The sequence below is a fragment of the Ambystoma mexicanum genome, chromosome 12, assembly GCF_040938575.1.
Source record: "Ambystoma mexicanum isolate Mex_15411 chromosome 12, UKY_AmexF1_1, whole genome shotgun sequence".
NCBI lineage: Eukaryota > Metazoa > Chordata > Amphibia > Caudata > Ambystomatidae > Ambystoma > Ambystoma mexicanum.
Window position 1 is genome coordinate 1235645094 of NC_090936.1, and position 20979 is coordinate 1235666072.

Below are 20979 nucleotides of genomic sequence, written 5' to 3' on the forward strand. Positions count from 1 at the left end.
GATTTGCAGCACGACTGAAGAACAGTGTAGAAACGACTCAGTACACATGCTGACAGTGTTAGCTGACAAGCGCTACAAGGCGGACAAAGTAAAATTACAGTACTGTCAGAAGGAAGTGATATACATTGGACAGATCTCTCAAAATGTACAACAGGTGACGCCAGAGATGGCGGAGGCAATACTCAGGACAGCAAAACCCATGACAGTCAGAGAAATGCAGCAATTTTTGGGGCCATGCAATTACTGTAGAGCATGGGCTTTCGACTACAGAACTTACATCAGGCTTTGACTGAGTGCACTGAAGGAAGCACAAAAAGGGGACAAGACAATACGATGGACAACAGAAATGACTGAGGCGTTTAATGAGCTGAAGGAAGCGATATGCACAGCTCCAGTGTTAGGGATCCCAGACTACTAGAAGGATTTTTTTCTGTTCTCTCACTCCGATGGAGGGGTAATGACAGCGGTACTGACACAGAAGACAGGTTTGGGGCATAAGCCACTAGCATACTACAGTGGGAAACTAGACTCAGTCATGAGAGGACACTCCCCATGCAAGCAAGCTTTGCCTGCAGCCGCATTCCCAGTGGATAAATCAGAAAGTATTACCATGGGGTGCAGCACCACTCTTTACGTAGAGCATGCCTTCTTTGCAATACTGGAAAGACCAAAGAGCACACTGACAACAGAAAGAGCACCAGGATATGAGGTGTTACTATCCAATCCATCTATCAAGGTAGTGAGATGCAGACTTGTTAATCCGGCGACCTTCCTCGCCGACTTACCACAAGAGGGTGACTATGCACATGACTGCACAGAGAACTTGCAAAAGTTCAGCTACACTCGTCAGGTACAGGAGGACGCGCTTGAGCGGGGAGACATGCTTTACATTGACAGGTTCTTAACAATTTACCAGCCAGATGGGGTCAGACATACAGGAACAGCAGTAGTAAGGCTCAGGGAGGATAGAAACAGTGAGGTAGTGGCCAGTGCAGGATTACGGTCACATTATTCAGCACAGGCAGCAGAACTAGCGGCCTTAATATTGGAAATGGAGCACAGTACAACAAAAAGCAGGTGATCATTTACTCAGATTCAGCCTATGTGACATCAACAGTACATTCAAGGTTGTCACGATGGATGAGGAGGGGGTTTAGAAGGGCTGATGGGTCAATAAAATACAAGAGGCCATGAGACCTTTTAGGAAGAGGAAGGAAGCCGCTGGTAAAGTGGCGTGGTTCCAGAACAAGTCGAACATCTAGCCACGCTGTTGACTCTCTCTTCGGGAGGAAAGGCCTTCCCTACCAGAGTGTCTAGGACTGCTCCAATGAACTGGAGCCTTTGGACAGGTGTCACAAGGGACTTCTTCAAATTCATGTAGAAGCCCAGCATGTGCAGTAACAGACTCTTCCCTTGGATCAGCCAGTTGTCCAGGTATGGGAATACGTGGACCCCGGATCTCCTGAGGTGACCCACGTCTACTGCCATGAGCTTGGTGAAGACCCTTGAGGCGGAGGTCAGACCAAAGGGGAGCACTTTGAATTGATGGTGTTTGTCCCCTATGATGAACCTCAGGAACGTTCTGTGCTTTCAATTGATCAGCACATGGGGAAATGAGCATCCTGTAGATATATTGACACCAGTCAGTCCTGTAGTTCGAGAGCATGGAGCATTTCTCTCAACGTCACCATTCCGAATTTGTCTTTCCTCAGAAACTTGTTTAAGGTCCTAAGGCCCATAATGGGACAGAGATATCCTCTCTTCTTGGGTACCAGGAAATACTAGAAATACCAACCCAATTCTCTCTGCTCAGGAGATACATCTTCCACAGCGCAGCAGGGATCACAGTTTTTCATCATGCGCCTGTCCTGGTTGGATTGGAGGTGGCGGGGGTTTGTCCGGTGTTTTTTTGAGAAGGGCAGCCAATATCCCCACCAAACGAGCTGAAAGCCCAGGCATCAGAAGTAATTTCCTGCCACTGAGGCCAGTGCTCTGTCAAATGCCCGCCAACCGGTAAATTGTGGACATCCCGATGTTGGCAGTAGCACCTTTTCTTTCGGGACAAGAACGAGAAAGAGTGGCTCTTTGAGTGGACCGTTTCTTCTTCCTCCGGTATTCTTTCTCGGGGGTGTGCCGCTTGGTTTCGGCCTCAGAAGATGAAGGGCGGTCTACCCCGAGTGGATTTTGCAGCTCGATCGGGAAGGGATTTAGGTTGCATTTTGGCACACGACAGACGCTCGTTAATCCTGTGAACCGTGCTAAGGCACCTGAGACACAGCTCATGTGGGTCGGTTAGAGACATCTTGGTGCCCCAATCGGAACACCGTTTGAAACCTGCTACCCGAGCGACCGACATCTCTCGTTGAGAATTTTGAAAAAAAACAGTTTTCTGACAAAAATGTTGAAAGAGTCGAAGTTCTGTGTTCCCAAACAGCGTGTTAGTGCGTGGAAAAAAGGAACTGAGGCTGGGCTGTAGTGACGTGGTATTTATACGAAGCCTGATATCACGTCTGGAGCCGATGACCAGACGCCGAGCAAGACGGATCGATGGTCGACGGCCGGGTCGAGGTCCACTACGCTCCCTGTCGAAGATTTTCCAAAGCAGCAAAGCTGGAGGGAATATCTATCAGATGAGGAATCTGCAGGAGAAAAGCAATCTATTGAAGCAGGATGCCTCAAGAAAACCTCAGCCAGGAGTCACACATTTGTAGTGGGAAGAGGGACACTATGGTCTGTATGCATGTCACTCTCTCTGCGGGAGGGAAAGCCAAATGTGGCTCTATATCCAGTACTGCCCCTATTAAGTGCATGTATTTGTAGGGGACCAGAAATGATTTATTTGGGTTGATGAAGAAACCTAATTCATGGAGGAGAGTGCTTGTCATACTGAGGTCCTCTTGTGCTCACTCTTTAGATTTGGCCTGCAGGAGCCAGCTGTCGAGTCAAGGAACGTCATGCACCCTTCTACTGTGAAGATGAGCAGCCACCACTGCTATGACTTTTGTGAATATTCTCGGGCCAAACTGAGGCAGAAAGGGAGCATTGCAAACTGATAGTGAGTGCTTCCCACCACAAAATGTAGGTGTTTGTATGTTTGGGGTGATTGGAACGCGTCATGCAGATTTAAGGCCATAAGCAGATAGATTTCCAAGAACATAAGTGATGATCGAGGAGGCAAAGGCAATGTGGGAGTTTTGTGAGGGTATTTGCATAACGAATGGGAGGCAGTACTCTAGTCTACTACCCGTAGGACCCATCCTTCTGATATAATGTCCTGTTATGCCCCTTTGAAGAATCCAATCCTGCCCACATGGTAAACTCATGTTGGCCAATAAAAAGTTCAAGTTTTGAAACTGAACTACCTAATGAGAGTGAAACTGAAGCTTTAGGGTTGGAGGAGCCTTGCCCCCTAGAGAATGTAGACATCACTTGTTGAGACTGGCCTTGCTTGGGGAAACATCAGGCCTTAGCTGCGAATGAGCAATGTCTGCATTTTCCCCACCTGGAAGAGAGGGAAGAACATGGGTTCTGCATCCCTTAGGGCTTGCCTTCTGGCAAGCGGCTTTACATTTCTCAGGGCTCACATCAGCTACAAAATGTGTAGTTCATATCAAAGAGCAGCCCCACTCAGTCTTAAGCCCTGGACAAATGGAAGAAGATGTTTCGCAGTTTATTTTCCATCTTGTACCAGTTGTTTAAAGGAATGCTGCATCTCATGATGGAGATGATGTAAAGGCATCTCACCTTTTACCGAATGGCATGTGGCTAGCATGATAGTGTACACAAGACATTTATGGAGCTTTGTGCCAAGCTTCCATCAACAAAGACCTTTCAGCCCCATGCATCCTGTTTTTTAGGTTCTCTATTCAGGGGTGCAGTTGGGAATGTCGTAGGTCTATAACCTGCAGTTGTAGCTGAGACTACCAATGTGTCTGGTATGGGATCGCATGCCGCTCTGATAGAGGGGGTTGGAAGGCCCCAGCCCCCTGCTTTTGTAAGGTGTAGAAGCAGGGTTGCTACTTATTGATGAGAGCCCTACAGAAAGATAACAACAGAGGCTTGTGCTCTTTCACTCCAGGATTTCCGATATGGGGGGAATCCTAATAACCTCAGATGGAGCAAACAATTCTAGAGTTTACTACAATCAATACCACAGCTCCTCGTATTTTTGGCCCAAGTCCCTATCCATGGAAGCCCAGGTCCCATCCATGGAAGGTGTAGAAGCAGGTTTGCTCCCTCCCAGAGGCAACCTATTGATGAGAGCAGTACTGAAAGGTAACAACCGAGGCTTGGCCTTTTTGACTCTAGGACGTCTCTTATTGAGGTGTCCTAATGACCTCCAAGGGAGCAAACAATTGTAGAGTTTTATTTTATTTTTATTTATTTTGATTGTGCATTGGTTTATGGTTTAAAAATAAAAACGTTATGCAATCTATCTAAATATTACATTAGCAATATCACCATTAAATCTCATTTGATTGTAATGTTTTCACCATCCTCAATACCACAGCTCTGCAGAAGCCAAAGTCTGGTTGCAGAGCTTGAATAGGGCCCATGCTGCTCTCAGAATCTGGAGAGTTGTCAACGGCACAAGCAGCCCCCAAATCCCTTTGTGAATGCAGTACATTTTCTTCACACTGGGCACCAAGTTCAAGTGCTTCTAGGAGATCTAGCTCCCTGTTGAATGAATCCATGTGCAAGGGGAAGGGCAAATTGTTTTCATCCTCATGAGAGCCAAAGAAAGATATCGCTGGACCTCTGTATATCAATATGCCCCCTGTGGATCAAATATTGCGAACCCTCCACTTCTTCTGCCAAAATTACTGTATGACATTCCTGCATGATGGCACCAATTGCGCCATTATGTGCCGAGAGCGTGATACAAGACTCTGAGGCACAGCAGAAGCAGCCTCTGAAGCATCCGGCGCCGTTGACTTCAATGTCAACAAGAGTTTATGCTGCATCAGGACTGATGGTGCCAATGACGTCGACTCTTCCTAAGCCTTTAGGAGGCCTGAGCTCTTAGGCGTGCAGAAGCGGGGTTTGCAGGTCTCCGACCTGTCCTTAAAGGGAACAGCAGGGATAGGTGACGCCACAGGTGTTTGATGAAACATTAAGCATTGAGTGGCGAAATTGCTCCACTCCTCTGACATGGAGGATGAAGCAGAAAAATAGGGCTGTTCACTTACTTCTATTTGCTGTGATGTAGAATCATCAGACACCTAAAGATGTCGAGATCTTTGCTGTTCTTTCCTAGAAGATGAGAAGTGTTTGAAAAAAGAAGTGCCACTGCCTAAGCAGTGATTAATAATATCTTTCTTTTTCTTCTTCTTCTTCTCCTTCTCCTCTTCCTTCTTCTTCTCTTCCTTCTCAGCCTGGGAATAGTTCCATAATGCTGATGCCTCCATTGCCTAGCGAGTTGACTGAAGAAAATATGGTTGCTGCAGCAGGCCTCCTCTGATAATGGCATCATCTCTTGATCCCCTCCCCTTTCTAGCCCAATGAATGATGACAAGGCCGTGCTCCCGCCTGCCGCTTTGCATGTATATTCTGGCGTGCTGTGACCCACACCGATAAAGGTGCTCCTTCAATGTCATAGTTCCCCTTATCATTATTTGTATATTGAGAGTTGAACATTTTTATAATATTATGGATCTTAAAATCAAATCATAAGAGGAAAGCTGGTTACCTGAAGCAATTTGGTGAACATGGAGTATCCACTGATTTCTGCTACTGTGGTGAGATTGTTCTGGAAATAAAAAGAGAAATCTTTGAATTACAGATCAAGCAGGAATAGACATAAGTAGTGTGCCTATGTTATACCACTGTCAGATTTTAAACAGATTATAAAAGATAGTTGCTACAGAGGGCATTGTAATGCATGCACACTGTTTTATTAAGTCCACAGTGGATTTCCTGGTTGATCCCACATTGCTGGTGCACTATGAACACCTTTTCATTGCTCTGCATGGCCATCTTGAGTGGAGTCCTGCGCGCAGCATATAGTAGCAGGAGATGTGGCCTACTGGCTAAGTTTGAGTCCTTGAGATTGGCAGACCTGGTCTCGGAACCCAGCTTTCGTTCTTGACCAAAAACATTGTGTAATTTTTGGGCAATCACTTTATCCGCCTGTTCTTCAAATTGTGAATATATGTAGTGTTTTGTCCAGCACTGTCCAAATTAAATATTCTGTCGACCTCGCCCGTGCCAACCCCACCATAGTTTCTCTGATCTTCAATGGCGCCACCACGCTGTACTATGTAACACACCTCATCTGTGAGTTTCTCTGTAGCGTACACTAGGTTGGCCATATTTCAAATACCTAGATCATAGTTCTCACTATGCGTGCCTCCAGATATTTCGAACATACTCTACCATCAGCCCTAGCAAGCATTGTCAGTGGTGAAGAATCATGGTAGTTGTAGTCCAAAATGTCTGGAGGGCCATATAATGAGTAAGCATGGCCTAGAGTGAAAGGAAGTTGACAGCAACAGGTTTGGGAAGGCAATGTGTCAGGAAGCCACCTCAAAGGTCACTTAATAAAAGGCTTGTGGAGGAGCACATGAGTGACTTGTGCTGTTGTGTGCACAGAAATTTGAATCACCCAATCTTGAACATGCACCTAAGGAAACAGGCAGTTCATGGCAATCACGAATAATCTCAGAAAATCGATGGTGACATATAGAAGATACTACAGGGAAAATGTAAGACACAAAGCTGCATGTGCTGCCCCTCTGCGGAACTTCTCAAGGGGGATGTACATAACTCTAGCGAAAGGGTGGTGCCCTCTGGCAGCTTTGACTTCATCAAGATGCTGACCACAGAACTTCATGTAAGGAGTCTAGCGAAAGGGTGGTGCCCTCTGGCAGCTTTAGCTTTATCGGGATGCTGACCACATAACTTCATGTAAGGGGTCTAGCGAAAGGGTGGTGCCCTCTGGCAGCTTTGGCTTCATCGAGATGCTGACCCATAACTTCATGTAAGGAGTCTAGCGAAAGGGTGGTGCCCTCTGGCAGCTTTGGCTTCATCAAGATGCTGACCACATAACTTCATGTAAGGGGTCTAGCGAAAGGGTGGTGCCTTCTGCCAGCTTTTGCTTCATCAAGATGCTGACAACATAACTTCATGTAAGCGGTCTAGCGAAAGGGTGGTGGCCTCTGGCAGCTTTGGCTTCATCAAGATGCTGACCACATAACTTCATGTAAGGGGTCTAGCGAAAGGGTGGTGCCCTCTGGCAGCTTTGGCTTCATCGAGATACTGACCACATAACTTCATGTAAGGGGTCTAGCGAGAGGTTGGTGCCCTCTGGCAGCTTTGGCTTCATCGAGATGCAGACCACATAACGTCATGTAAGGGATCTAGCAAAAGAGTGGTGCCCTCTGGCAGCTTTGGATTCATCGAGATGCTGACTACATAACGTCATGTAAGGGATCTAGCAAAAGGGTGGTGCCCTCTGGCAGCTTTGGCTTCATCGAGATGCTGACCACATAACTTCATGTAAGGGGTCTAGCGAAAGGGTGGGGCCCTCTGGCAGCTTTGGCTTCATCGAGATGCTGACCACATAACTTCATGTAAGGGGTCTAGCGAAAGGGTGGTGCCCTCTGGCAGCTTTGGTTTCATCGAGATGCTGACCACATAACTTCATGTAAGGGGTCTAGCGAAAGGGTGGTACTCTCTGACAGCTTTGGCTTCATCGAGATGATGACCACATAACTTCATGTAAGGCGTCTAGCGAAAGGGTGGTGCCCTCTGGCAGCTTTGGCTTCATCGAGATGCTGACCACATAACTTCATGTAAGGGGTCTAGTGAAAGGGTGGTGCCCTCTGGCTGCTTTGGCTTCATCGAGATGCTGACCACATAACTTCATGTAAGGGGTCTAGCGAAAGGGTGATGCCCTCTGGCAGGTTTGGCTTCATCGAGATGCTGACCATTGTGGAGCTTGCTTTGCCTTTTAGATGGGGCAGGTATCCCACTTTATTTTTTAATTATTTTCATTTTATTTAACTCAAAATGCATTACAGAAGTGTAACAGACAAACAATCATTAAAAAGAAGTAACAGATACGCATTTTCATAATAAAAATATGTAAACATCAGCTAATAAAAACGAGTAACTACTATTGGATAAATAGACTTATACAAACAACAACTCATGGATACACATAGCTGCCATAAGAGCCTGTGTCTTCTGACACCGACCCCCTCTTGTATTCTCTGTAAGGGTGCAGATGTAAGGCTCGGACACAATGGTGGCAAGTTTTTGGGCATAAACATTTATTTATCAATAAAAGGGTGGAGAAATGCCTCTCTGCCCCTAAAGCTAAGAAGGGTTTCCCTACCTCAAAGAAAACTAGTGAATTTGTCAGGAAGTCCAAAACTAAAAAGACTATCACTGTCTCAAAGCTACCTCTGTCCCCAACACTAACAATCTAAAGTAACTGTGCAAGGGTGTGCTCTTCTCCAAGGAAAAAGTGTTCTTTGTGTTTTCAACCAACAGAAAAGTTCCTAGACTCTCTGGTAATAGAAAGTGATGCAAAATAATGTTCCGCAAATCCAGGCATCTAAAGCTAGGGGTGTGCTCCTTTCCCCTGGACCTCTTATCTTATGCTCATTCCTTTGGGACACCTGAGATCCCTTTTCTTTTAGATAAAATGTCACTGGGCAGTTCACAAGGTAAGGAGTCTTATGTTTGTGTTTCTTTTTCTAGCATCTTGGCACAGTTCACTATTAAGTGTAGGATTCCTTTTAGTCAGTTCCAAGGTTCTTTAACCCTCTTGCTCTCAACTTCTCATGTGGGTGCGAGTCCCAGACTCGCAATACTTTACACAGCTTGGTTCACTCTCCTGCCAAGCAAGTGTTTCCTGGTTGAATATCTCTCATTCTCACACAGGGTCCCAGGCCCTCTATTTCTCATGTGCGTGCAGGTCCCAGACTTTCACTGGTGTGTTGTATCCTCTTGGTTCACTCTCCTGCCAAGTATACAACTCACTCGGGGTCCCAGATCATCTACTTCTTGTTCTCTTGTTTGGGTGTGTGTCCCAGACTCGCCCAGCTTTGTTATATCCCCTTGGTTCACTCTGCAGCCAAGTATATAACTTGTTCAGTGTCCCAGACCCTCTGCTTCCAACTTTGTATTCCTTTTGTTGTTTCCCAGACCTCCTGCACCCCCCAAACACCCAGCATACCCCTTACAGGTTACAACGGTTCCGAGGCAGCTGCGTCGCTCCACAAGGCTCCAGTAGCGTTCGGGGTTCGAGTGGGGTCTGCAGCAGTTCTACATTGCTATGATGCTTCTCGGCTGCACGTTCCTTCTTTCATGCCCTTTGTCGGGCCTGGGATGCCTGGAGGACTTGCTCTGGGATAAACCGAGTAGTCCCCTGCTGGCAGACCACGTTCGGGCTCTCCCTTTCCGCCCAGGGGGGCTTCCATTGCGGCTCACGTCTGCTGATTTCCTGCATGGCTCCCATTGTCCCTCTGCAGAGGAGCTCTCTCTCGTCTCAGTCCCAACTGAGGTGCTTTGAAAGTCCTGCGTGGGATTCTTGTACTTCTTTGGACCAACCAGTTGTGGTGAGAAGCTAGCCTGCTTACTCTGCTTCTCCAGAGTGACCCTCTGACTCCTGGCCATCTTATTCTTCACAGTACCAGTTCTCAAACTACATGTATAATACAAGAAGCATACAGTGTCCCCAAAAAGACAGTAGGGCACAGAGAAGAACTGGAAGCACACTGCCAGCAGAGTAGAACCAGGAAAAGAGACAAGGAGCATTGAGACGCGCCAAGAAAAGTGAGCGGCTTCCTTTTATGGATGTTTTGCCATGGGAACGTGCATAGGGAACGTGCTTTGCGGCAATGCGGAAGTGAGGGCCGGGACGCCTGCCACCATAAAACTATGCTGTCTGGGAACCTTCCGGTGGCGCAGCGACGCACACTGAAACCTGGAGATGGGCAAATGCGTCTGCCGCCCAGGATTAACGCCAGCTGGTACCAGGTAAGTTGTGGCAGCGCAGCAGAGCGTGCATGACTGTATGTTCCAGACTGTGTTAGATGGGATTAAACTCACATTTGCTGCTACCTCCATACAATAACAGGCCACCACAGGACCCATTTGTGTGTTATGATGTGCTTGGAATGTTACGCATTGGGTTATCACTTTAGGATGTCCACAAACTCATTGGCCTTTAATTGAAAAAACCATAAACAAAACAACCTCCCAAGTTGAATGCATATACCATGTTTAAATAATATTATTCAGGAACAGTGCACCATAAACTAATGTCACTAAACTCTGTGAATGACAGCCAATATTGACTCTGTCAGTTTGCTCTAGGTCGTCTTTAGCGCACCAGAATCCTTGTTGCATTTCAACATGCTCCCACTATAACAGAGCACTATGGTTTGTTGCTGCTTTTCTGATCTAGTCCTGCTATTTGTCCTGTTATTCATCTTCCCCTTCCCTGGTCTACAGTGTCTCTCTCTTTGGGCCTGCAGTTAGGGATTTTTCTTATTCTTGGTCTGCCTTTCCTGTAACTCACTTGGCTCCTCAGTTGGCGGAGTTCAGAGCTGAGTTCAGTCAGCCCAGTCTGTGTTACTGTGCAGACCATTTTCCTGAGAGGAGCTTCAGCGACTTGGGATCGTGTGATATTGGAGTCTTGCCCTTTAATTTTGGTAACTGCCTTTAAAAAAGACCTTCCGGCGCAGAGCGCAGCGCGGAGTTCGGAGCTGAGTTCAGTCAGCCCAGTCTATGTTACTGTGCAGACCATTTTCCTGAGAGGAACTGCAGCGACTTGGGATCGTGCGAAATTGGAGTCTTCCCCTTTAATTTTGGGAACTGCCTTTAAAAAAGAACTTCCGGCACGGAGCGTGGCACGGAGTTTGGAGCTGAGTTCAGTCAGCCCAGTCCGCCTCAGAACTCTCAGAGGACGCCCGATGGAGCCTTTGAGATTACTTAGTGACTTTGATGTGGCTCTTACGGACGTTGGCCCGCATACTTGCAACCGATTGCTGCAGCTCCGTCGGCAGCACTCAAAGGCAGCAAGATTAAAGGTAAGTGAGCAGTCTTTAACACCAAGCGAGTCATTGCAATTGCCTAGCCTCAAGACCACAGACTTATCAGCAACTGGCGTAGAAATGACACCGCGCCGAGTGCCAGTGGAGCTGGCCTTAATGGCTTCCGTTTCAGTTTCAGGTTCTCCGGCAGCGGAGAGTGCAAACGCTGTGTCGGTCGGTGCCGACAACGAGACGTCTCCTGAAACAGAAAAATTGACTTACTTACCGATACCCGCTCCACTTGCGCAGCAACAGGGCATCGTCCAAACATGCATAACGGTCGAGAGCCTAATAGCCAAAAGTACGTCGCCCCCCCTTAGTTTATCTAGATGCCTCTGATACAACCTTTACATTTGACATAACAGATGCAGATTTACTGGCTATGCAGTCGCCGATGGACGGCGTTGTAACATCGCCAGTCTTGCTGGCGAGTTCTTTACATCCGCTGTCTCTTCTGACGTGCAGCGGGGAAAATCCACAACAGTCGTCAAAAGACCAAAATCCAATGAGCCAGTTAATAATGCTCAGGTGGTCCACTCTACGAAGTCTTGTCAGAATACTCAAAAAGTTATGGAATCGAGTGAAAATAACAAGACAGGCTTTAAAACAGCACAAAAAATCGTAGATGGAAAAGTCGAGGGGCCTGCTGAAAAAAGATCTAAGGACGCTGCTTTGTTTGTAAATGAACCTTTCAAAATGAATACCCTAGGCACTTCTCTAAATTATGATGTTGTTGCTCGCGAAGCCCGGATGACGGAGCGGCTGAAAGCCGACTTCGTCTTAATGCAAGAGCACCTTAATGAAAGTTTCATCAACAAACAAGAAAATAAACCTGCTATGCTCAGAAAAGTAAGTACTTTAATGAAAGAGGCCATTTATCCAACTAACAAGTCCTCTATTCTGAACAACTCAGCGGCTGTGGTGGGGCCCATTAATCTTGACTCATCCGATGGCTGTCAGGCCAACAGCCATGGCATTACTAACATGGACAGTTTTTCGACCTTGTGAAGCAGCGAACATGTCGGCGGAAAGGGATCCATCTCGCGCTCGTTCTTCCCAATCATTGTTAACTAATCAATCAGAAGACCCTTCCAACATAAAAGGAAATATTTCCATTGCAGCCGGTCTTCAGATTCACAATAACGTTTTAGCTGCTACCTCCATTGCCCTAATGCCTTTTATGAAGTTGTATGAATCCCTGAACGACGCTGTGTGCAATCAAAATTCTTTACTGATCACGGCGAACAGCAAATTGATGCACTGGAAAAATGTAATGAACATCTGGTCCACCGACTTGATTTGGAAGCAGCATAATCAGGCCAATGGCATTCTCGCCTTAATGAAATAACAAAACGTGAAGCATTCGAAAAAGTTGATCTTACCGAGGCACTTGTCGAATGCACAAAGTGGATCAGACATAATGTCGCAGTGCGGCCACTTTGCTGCCCAATGAGCAACATCTGTGTCTGCAGTTATGACGTTCAAACAGCTAACTAATGCTGTGTTCCATTGGGCCAACCACCGAACCTTGGATTGCCGCCTGCAGCAGTTCATCAGAATGATTGCAACAAAATCACTAATAACACCAAAATGAAAAACAAAAAGAATAAGAAAGCTGAGGCAGAAAAATCCCAACCACGGTTGTTGGAAGTTGTTCGGGCTGCGGGGACTCTGAATACCCCAACTGACTCGCAGGCAATGGAACCAGTCATCGCAGAATCACTAACATCACAAAGCGAAGTTGCATCTAAAGACACAGAGCCTATATTCCAGAGTACACAAATGGGCCCCCGTGCAATAGTATGATATGATATGATATGATATGGCATTTGTAATGCGCCTATACACAAGTGTTTCAAGGCACGACGAGGCAGGGAGGGGGGAACAAGGGGAGACAAACGATCCTACTAGGCCAGGTGTCATTCAGATCGCGCAAGTACATGGGTTGGGGGGACGGGAAAAGTGCAAGGGGGAAAGGGAGAGGGGAAAGTGCAGTACAAAGTGATTAGTAACATACAAGATAAATAATAAGGGCCAGCTGGTGGCAAGTGCAGGATAAGTGCAGACTAGTGCTGGGAGGGGGGCTGTAGGGATACAGAGACAGTCCCGTAGTGCGGGGGTTGCTAGGGAGGCAGTGCAGGGGAGAGTGGCTGGGCCAAGGGGGGAGTGGCTTGGCGATTGGCCCAGTTGCTGATTCAGTACAGTTTCAGTGATTTTGCAGGGGAGAGGGGGAGAGAAAGCAGAAGCAAAGAGGAAGGTTTTGAGGTGCTTCCGGAACCGGAGATGGTTCTTCTCAAGTTTCAGGGAGGCAGGAAGGCTGTTCCAGAGGGAGGCCCCTGCTGCGGAGAGAGATCTCCCCCCAACTCGTTGCTTGGAGAAGCGGCTGACCCTGAGGGAGTTGGAGGCGGATGAGCGAAGAGCTCAAGAAGGAAGATATTTAGGAAGAGAGAGTTGAAGGTATTTTGGCCCAAGGCCCCAGAAGGCCTTGTGGACAATGCAGAGGGTTTTGAACTTAATCCTCGCAGCCAAAGGGGGCCAGTGTAGGGATTTCAGTCCTGGAGAGATACAGTCCCTGGGCTCGAGGCCAAGGACAAGTCTCGCAGTCCTGTTCTGGATGAGTTGCAGCGTGCGAAGAGTAGAGGCAGGCAGATTTAGATAGAGGCTGTTACAGTAGTCCAGCTTCTGAGGAGGTGCAGCTGGTAGTGTGACTTCTTAGAAATGTCAGAAATGTGAGGAGAGAAGGAGAGTGTGGAGTCGAAGATGACCCCAAGGTTTTTTGCCTTGCAGGTAGCAGCAGGAAGAGGGCCAAGAGAGGCCGGCCAGACAGCTGCAGGGAAGGAGGGAGTGGGTGTGCCGATGAGTAGAATCTCAGTCTTACTGGCATTAAGGCAGAGGTCGTTGGCGGCACACCATTCCTGGATAGCAGAAAGACAGTCAGAGATGAGGGAAGGAGAAGAGGAGGCCGAGGGTAGCCTGAAAATGAGCTGGGTATCATCCGCATAGCACTGAAAGTTGGGGCAGAGAGCAGCGATGCGGTGGGCAAGAAGTGCCAGATACTGGTTGAACAGCCAGGGAGAGAGGTTAGAACCCTGGGGGACACCACAGGTAGAGAAAAAGATGTCAGAGAGGAAAGATCCCAGTTGGACCTGGGAGTGTCGATTTGAGAGGAAAGAGGTCAGCCAGGCCAGAGCCTGACCAGTGATACCCAGGTTATCACGGAGACGGTTTAGCAGGATGGTATGGTTGACAGTATCAAAGGCAGAAGAGAGATCAAGCAAGATGAGAACACATGAGATGTTAGAGTCAAGGTTCGAGAGGAGATCCTCACGGATGTTCAGGAGAGCAGTTTCTGTGCTTCTGGCGGCTCTGAAGCCAGACTGATGGTCATGAAGGCTACCAACAGATTCAGCATGGAGATTAAGCTGGGAGATGGCCAGTTTCTCCAGGAGCTTGCCCTGGAAGGGAGTGATAGAGATTGGGCGATAGTTAGCTGGGCAGGAAGGGTCGGAAGAGGGTTTCTTAAGAAGAGGGTGCACAAGGGAGTGCTTGAGAGGGGATGGGAAGACTCCAGAGGCGAAGGAGTGATTGCAGAAGTCAGCAAGGGCAGGAGCCAAGGAGTCAATGTGGTCCTTGATAGTTTTGGAGGAACAGGGGTGGACCTGTTTTGACGAGACTTTCATAGATCGGACTTGTCTTGAAACCTCGTCAGCAGAAAAAAGGGCAAAGGCAGAGAAGGAGAGAGGAGGGGAGGCTGCAGAGGGGCCAGAGGCCGGGCAGGGAATAGAGGGGGGGAGGTGATAGGAGGAGAGTGAGGACAGGATGTCCTGAGTTTTTGAAAAGAAGTGGGAGGCCAGTGCCGTACAGATGGCCTGGGAGGGGACAGGAGAGGTAGATACTGCAGCAGGATTGGCCAGCTCCTTGCAGATTTTAAAGAGTTCGGCTGAATTGTTAGATGCTGCAGTGATGCGGGCTTGGATAAGGGCTCTCTTCTTGGTGAGAACGGAGAGCCGGTATTGCCTTTGGAGTAGGCGACAGGCCAGTTTGTCAGAGGATGAACATGAAGCACGCCATTTCCTCTCTGCCACCCTGCACTTGCGTTTAAGGGTGACGAGATCAGAGTCATACCAGGAGTTGCATTTGGCTTTGGGCTTCAGGCGGATTCTCATGACAGGGGCAAGGATATCAAGAGTATCAGATATAGCAGAGTGGAGAGAGGAGAGGGCTGTATCAGGATGGGAGTCAGCCGAGTGGGGAGGAGGGGGCGAGAAGGTGGCAGCGAAAGCCTCAACTGACACACGCTTCATGGGTCGGATGACCGAGAAGGAAGGTGGCAGTGATGAGGGTGGCTTTGCCTGTGGGGCAGGGAGGGTGAGGTGGGAAGAAAGGAGAAAGTGATCACTCCAGGAGAGAGGAGTGGAGACAGGGACAGAGAGGGGAAGGTCAGAAGAGATCAGGGCATCTAGAGTGTGCCCTGCAGAATGGGTCGGCACAGATGGGAGAATAGAGAGTGAGAGAGAATCGCAGAGGTCGCAAAAGAGTCCAGAGGGGGGACCGGAGGCATCCAGGTGGATGTTGAAGTCTCCAAGAATGAGGAGTTGAGTGGTTGAGGACAGGAGTGAGGAGGAGAGGTCCGCCCACTCGAAGAGGAAGGAGGAAATTTGACCAGGTGGCCGATAGATAGTAGCCACAGTGAGGGAATGGCTAGGAGAGAGAGAGAGTCGGCAGACAAGACATTCGAAAGAGGAGTAGGTCTGCGTGGGAATAGCCGTGGCAGGAATCCACTCAGGGAAGATAAGGGCCACACCCCCCCAGCACGGCTGGGCCTGGGCACGGAGAGGATCTTGTAGCCGTCAGGTAGCACTGTGTCAAAGCTGGTGATAGAGCTGGCCGTGAACCATGTCTCAGTGAGACCGAGTACGTCAAGGTCCAGTTCCTCAAGAAGGCGGCAGATATCAGAGGAATGTTTGACGGCAGAGCGAGAGTTAAGAGTGGCAATGTTGCCATCTTTAAAGGACTTCCGGGGAGGGGTACAGATCAGAGGTACGCCCTGCGGAGGTGAAGAAGGAGCAAGGGCGGGGGCAGGGAGGGAGGGTAGAGGCAGGTTAGCCGAGGACAGAGATGGGCGGACAGCAGGAGAGGAAAGGAAGTTGATGAGGCGCGGGAAGTGTCTATCAAAGAGGTGAAGGTTGGCCTGAGGGCCTTGGACCAAGATGGTCCCATTAGCGTAGACATTAATGAGGGCCTTAGAGGAGTGGAAGGAGGCCAAGAGGACATCCCAACGGGTGCCGCCATTAATGGGAGAAGAGGAGAAAGGAGAGAGCACAGAGACCATATGAAGGGTCCATAGGTCAGGTGAAGGCACAAAAAAGAGGATGTCAGTGAGAGTTTCCTTAGATGAGGCACTGGTATAGGTGTCAGCGATAGGGAGGCCTGGGCTGGAGACCAGGATGTCCTTTTTGAACTTTTTCCTACCAGATTTAGTGAGGAGAGCAGGATAGTCAATGGAGAAGCAGTTAGAAAAAATAGGAGAGCTAGAGAGCACCATGGGATAGGAGGGGGGGACGACAGGACAAGCGCAAGCAGACAGGAAGAGAGCGACAAGCCCTAGTTTACCACAAATTCAGGACACAGTGAACACAGTAAAGCATAACAGGTACCCAGTGGAGAGGCCACCTAAGTTTGAAAATCCTGCGAGGGGAGAGAAAAATCCCTAGTTTACCACAAATTCAGGACACAGTGAACACAGTAAAGCATAACAGGTACCCAGTGGAGAGGCCACCTAAGTTTGAAAATCCTGCGAGGGGAGAGAAAACCCTAGTTTACCGCGATTTGCAGGGCAAGTGAGGTCAGGGCACCATGTGAATGAAGTGAGCAGGAGTAGGTGCGGCCGGTCGAGGGAGCAGGTGGAGCTCACAAGGTGGACCAGCGCCAGGCGTCCCCTGCGGACACCTGCAGACACAGTGGGAGCCGCAGCTGTAGGAGCCGCCCTTTGCCTGAGGGGCCCTTAGCCGTGGGGGCTGCCGGGCAGGGGGCTACCCAGGGGGATCAGTATATAGTGGGGGGTGGGCGGGCAGGGAGGCGGGATGGGGAAGGCACCAGGAACAGGCTGCAAGGGGAGGGGAGAGGAGGAACACACACGCGCTCGGAGCGCAGGGGAAAGAAAAATACACTTTTAAACCAGGAAATTGAATCCACTCACTCGAGGCCCAGGATGGGCTGGATGCGCTGATGGGAGTCACTCCTGCACTGGGCTGCCCGGCGAGCTGCTCGCAACCCCAGAGCTCTGCACAAAGAGGCGAGCGGGGAGAGCAGCCGTCGGGTAGTCCAGAAGGGACACCTGAGGAAGCCAATCGGGGGGGGGGTGTTCGGTCAGGGAGGCGGCATGGGGAGGGCACCAGGAAGAGGCTGCAAGGGGAGGGGGTAGGAGGAACACACACGCGCTCGGAGCGCAGGGGAAAGAAAAATACACGTTTAAACCAGGAAACTGAATCCACTCACTCGAGGCCCAGGATGGGCTGGATGGGAGTCACTCCCGCACTGGGCTGCCCGGCGAGCAAAAAGAATAAAAAGTCTCGTTTGGGATTTTTACCGGACCTGCAAAATCGATTACATTTGTGTTACACTTCGGGCTTCCCTGCGGGCTTCCTTGCAGAATACGACTCCTTTACAAGCTCCTCTGTGGAGCAGATACAGGTTGCCATGGCGCCAGTACAAACTACGACGGAGTCCGTGTCAGCTGACACGTCCTGTACGTGGAAGACGTATGGCAAGACACACCCCCATACAGTTTTAAAACCACCGTCTTTCAAGGGGCTCATTGCTGCTAATTAGCGTTACAAGCTACAGCGGTTACGTCCGTTTACTCCTTCGGGTTTCCTCCGCACAAATTCCTAATCTGCTTACCTGGTTCTGACCTTTCCCTGGCTTCTGGATTGGCTTGCCTCCTCCTTTATTCCTGTCGTGCTCGCCTGGCTTTTGACCCGGAACGTTACTGGATTATTCTTCCTGCTTCCTGCTGTTTCTTGCGGTACCTCATCCCAGCTAGCTGCTACCAGACGCGGAACGACTTTGCCCTCGTCGCAGGTGGCTTGCTATCAACCATCCGGAACTCTTCTATGCCTTATCTGGATGCGTGTGTGCTCAGGTACATATTTGTAGTTGGCAACTCCATCTCTGCTATTTGTAATCATTTCTCCACGGCCTTGATTGGATTTTTCCTTTTGTTGGATTCTGGGATATTGAGTGACTGTCTTGTGAACTTGTCTTCAAGTGCATATAAACGCTTTGCTGATTCTGCACCAACCCGGCACTAGTGCGACCCTCGTGCCGCTTGGATTCATTTCCCTATACTAACATTCCTGTTTGTTGTTTTCTCCTATCGTTGTCTTCTGTTTCCTGGACTATTATCCATCCTCAAAATACCCATATTTCAGGTTGGTTGTCATTGGATCAATACTTTAGGAAGTCTCTTTAGAATTCTTTCCACTCACTGTGCTTATTCATATTTTGTAGATTCACCTTGGGGAAGCTCCACTCCAATACTTACCTAAGTATTTTCTGTATTATACTGCTGTTCTGATTGCTTGGTTTATTCTCAACACTGTATAATATTTTACAGTGGAGTGGACAGAGTGTTTCCTGTGTGGGGCAGTCTGTCATCCATTGCTATACTGGAGAGGAGGAGCTAGCTATCAAAAACCCCCAGCAAAACGGAGCGGAGTGGACAGAGTGTTTCCTGTGTTCCCTGGTGGTCCGTGGGGGTCTGGAGAGGTCCGGAGACTCTCACCGGCAGAAGGCAGAAGGTGACACGAACGCAGGAAAGAACTGGTAAGAGCAGCTGCGCGTGCACCTTCCCCCTATTTTCCTGTCCGCTGTGCCGCGATTACCGCGAGTGATTTCTGACGAAAATAGACTCAAAGTGCGTCCAGTGCGTCCTGTGCGAGGAGAGTTTAGAGAGCTCCGGAACCCTCAAGTATGAGGACCGGAGCCACTGCCCCTCCCAATATGCGAGCACACGCAAAGCGAGGGAAAGTAATTCCAAATGCCCTGATGAAGGGCTCATATACCCCTATCACAGCGCCGAGTGGAATGCCATCAACGGAGGTGAGAGAGGAAAGAGCAGTGGGAGCAGAGGCTCAACGTGCAACGACTTCGATCTCGCCGTACCACCTCGCTGCATGTTCTGAGCCTCAAGCTGTTTCGCAGAGAGCAAGAAACGAGAGGAAAGACAGCACGGTTTTAAACCGAGCGGCAGAAGTCGCTAGCTCAGTTAGTGATGAGCTGGACATTGTAAGTGACTGCGAGGGGATAAGTGAACTGGAGCATACCGACGGCGTGGAAGAATCTTTGGAAGGGGACACTGGGGGCTCGGTGGAGTGGGCACATGTGAGCGAGGGATGCGAGAGCGTTATAAAAGAAGGGACTCCCCCGTCGTTCATTCCGATGCAAACTCAGGAAACTACTGATATGATAAGGGCTGAAACAGAAGAAACAGAAGATTTGCAAGCAAAATCGGGGGTAAAAGTGGGGGTTGAGTCGAGACTGAAAGTCTGCACTGCCATGGTACATTGCGGCTCCGCCGCGATAACACCTAGTGCCGGAAATTCATTCTTTAGACCCACGAGTGAAGCAAACGCAAATATGACTGAGAGGAGAAGGTCTGTGAATGTTACCCCAAACCCTATCCACATGGACGCCCAGACAGGGCTCGGAGACCACTCTGACAAAGTCAAGGAGGGTGTGGATTTACTTAATGACGAATTACATTACAATAAGCAGAGGAAAGAATTGAATAAAACAACTTGTGCGACAGAAGAGGATACAGCAGCAGAGATGTTTGATCTAACAAAAGAGACATCTCCAAGGAGTGTGAGAGGACAAAGTGTGTCCCCAGTAGGTCGCGCAGCTGTGCCCTCCGAGACTTCATTAAAACCAGTACATACAGGTTCTTCTCTAAAGATACTGCCATGGACAAGAGTGGCCACAATGCACAAGGAGGATCGCAAAATATTAAATCAACAAACTCAAAAGGGAAAAGAATATGCCTTAATAAGCAACAAAGTAAGAACATCGGACTCTGATTCCTCCCCCTTTAGAGTCAAGCGAGAAAGCCAGTATCGCTGTGACAGAAGAGGATTCCAATGAGGAGTGGTCTTGTGCTGCGAGAGGGAAAGAAAGAATTACAAAGGAAAGAACTGTTGAGGCACCACATAGAAGGGACTCAGTAGGGCTTGCAGACCAAGTCCTGAGAGACTTAGTGGAAATGAATTCCAATCTACCGAAACGACGAAGGAATTCAGTAACATACTCATGTGGAAGGACATCTCCACAAGTAGATTGGCAAGGAACTAAGGAAAAGAGCCTTCACGATGTGATGACGCTAGAAGCGAATACTCCGTCCTTCGAGTCCAGAAACGAAGAGATTGCAGTTTCACAAAAAAGGAGCCGGAGAAAGCTAAGCTCTGCTTTAGAACTCGAAGGTGGGAACAAAAGATTTAAAAGTAACATAAGACAGAGGTTGACGCCCACACCGAAGAGACTAAGTGAGCAAGCACCGAGTCAGGTATCATCTGAGTCTGAGGACGAAGTAAAGTCTCTCCCTCCTAGAAAGGCGAGACAACAGCTTGAGCAATCCCCAGCTGCGATGGCTCCTCAAAATCCTTATGAAGTCACGACACTCGTAGAGACAACAATTGGCAGGTTGAGCCCCATCTTGATGTCAGCAACAACGATAGCGGTGGCCCCATTGTTGAAACTCTATGAAAATCTAAACGAGAGCCTTCGCGACCAAACAACATTGGTCCCATTCCTGAATTCGAAAATTGTAAAACTCGAACTAGATCTGATGGACATGACGGCCCAGGTCGTGACAACTAGAAGAGGTAATGACATATCTTTAACAGCGCTAAGAAAGTCCTTAAAAGCAATAACTGAA

At 48.7% G+C, this 20979-nt stretch overlaps 1 protein-coding gene across 1 annotated transcript in view; it reads right to left on the reverse strand.

Moving 5' to 3' along the window:
• The window catches only part of STAB2 (stabilin 2), a 1783079-nt gene that overhangs the window by 536214 nt on the left and 1225886 nt on the right, over window positions 1–20979 (reverse strand). The window contains exon 50 of the mRNA XM_069629923.1: window positions 5690–5749. Coding sequence (XP_069486024.1) covers window positions 5690–5749 — 60 coding nt within the window. The remainder of the gene's footprint in view (window positions 1–5689; window positions 5750–20979) is intronic.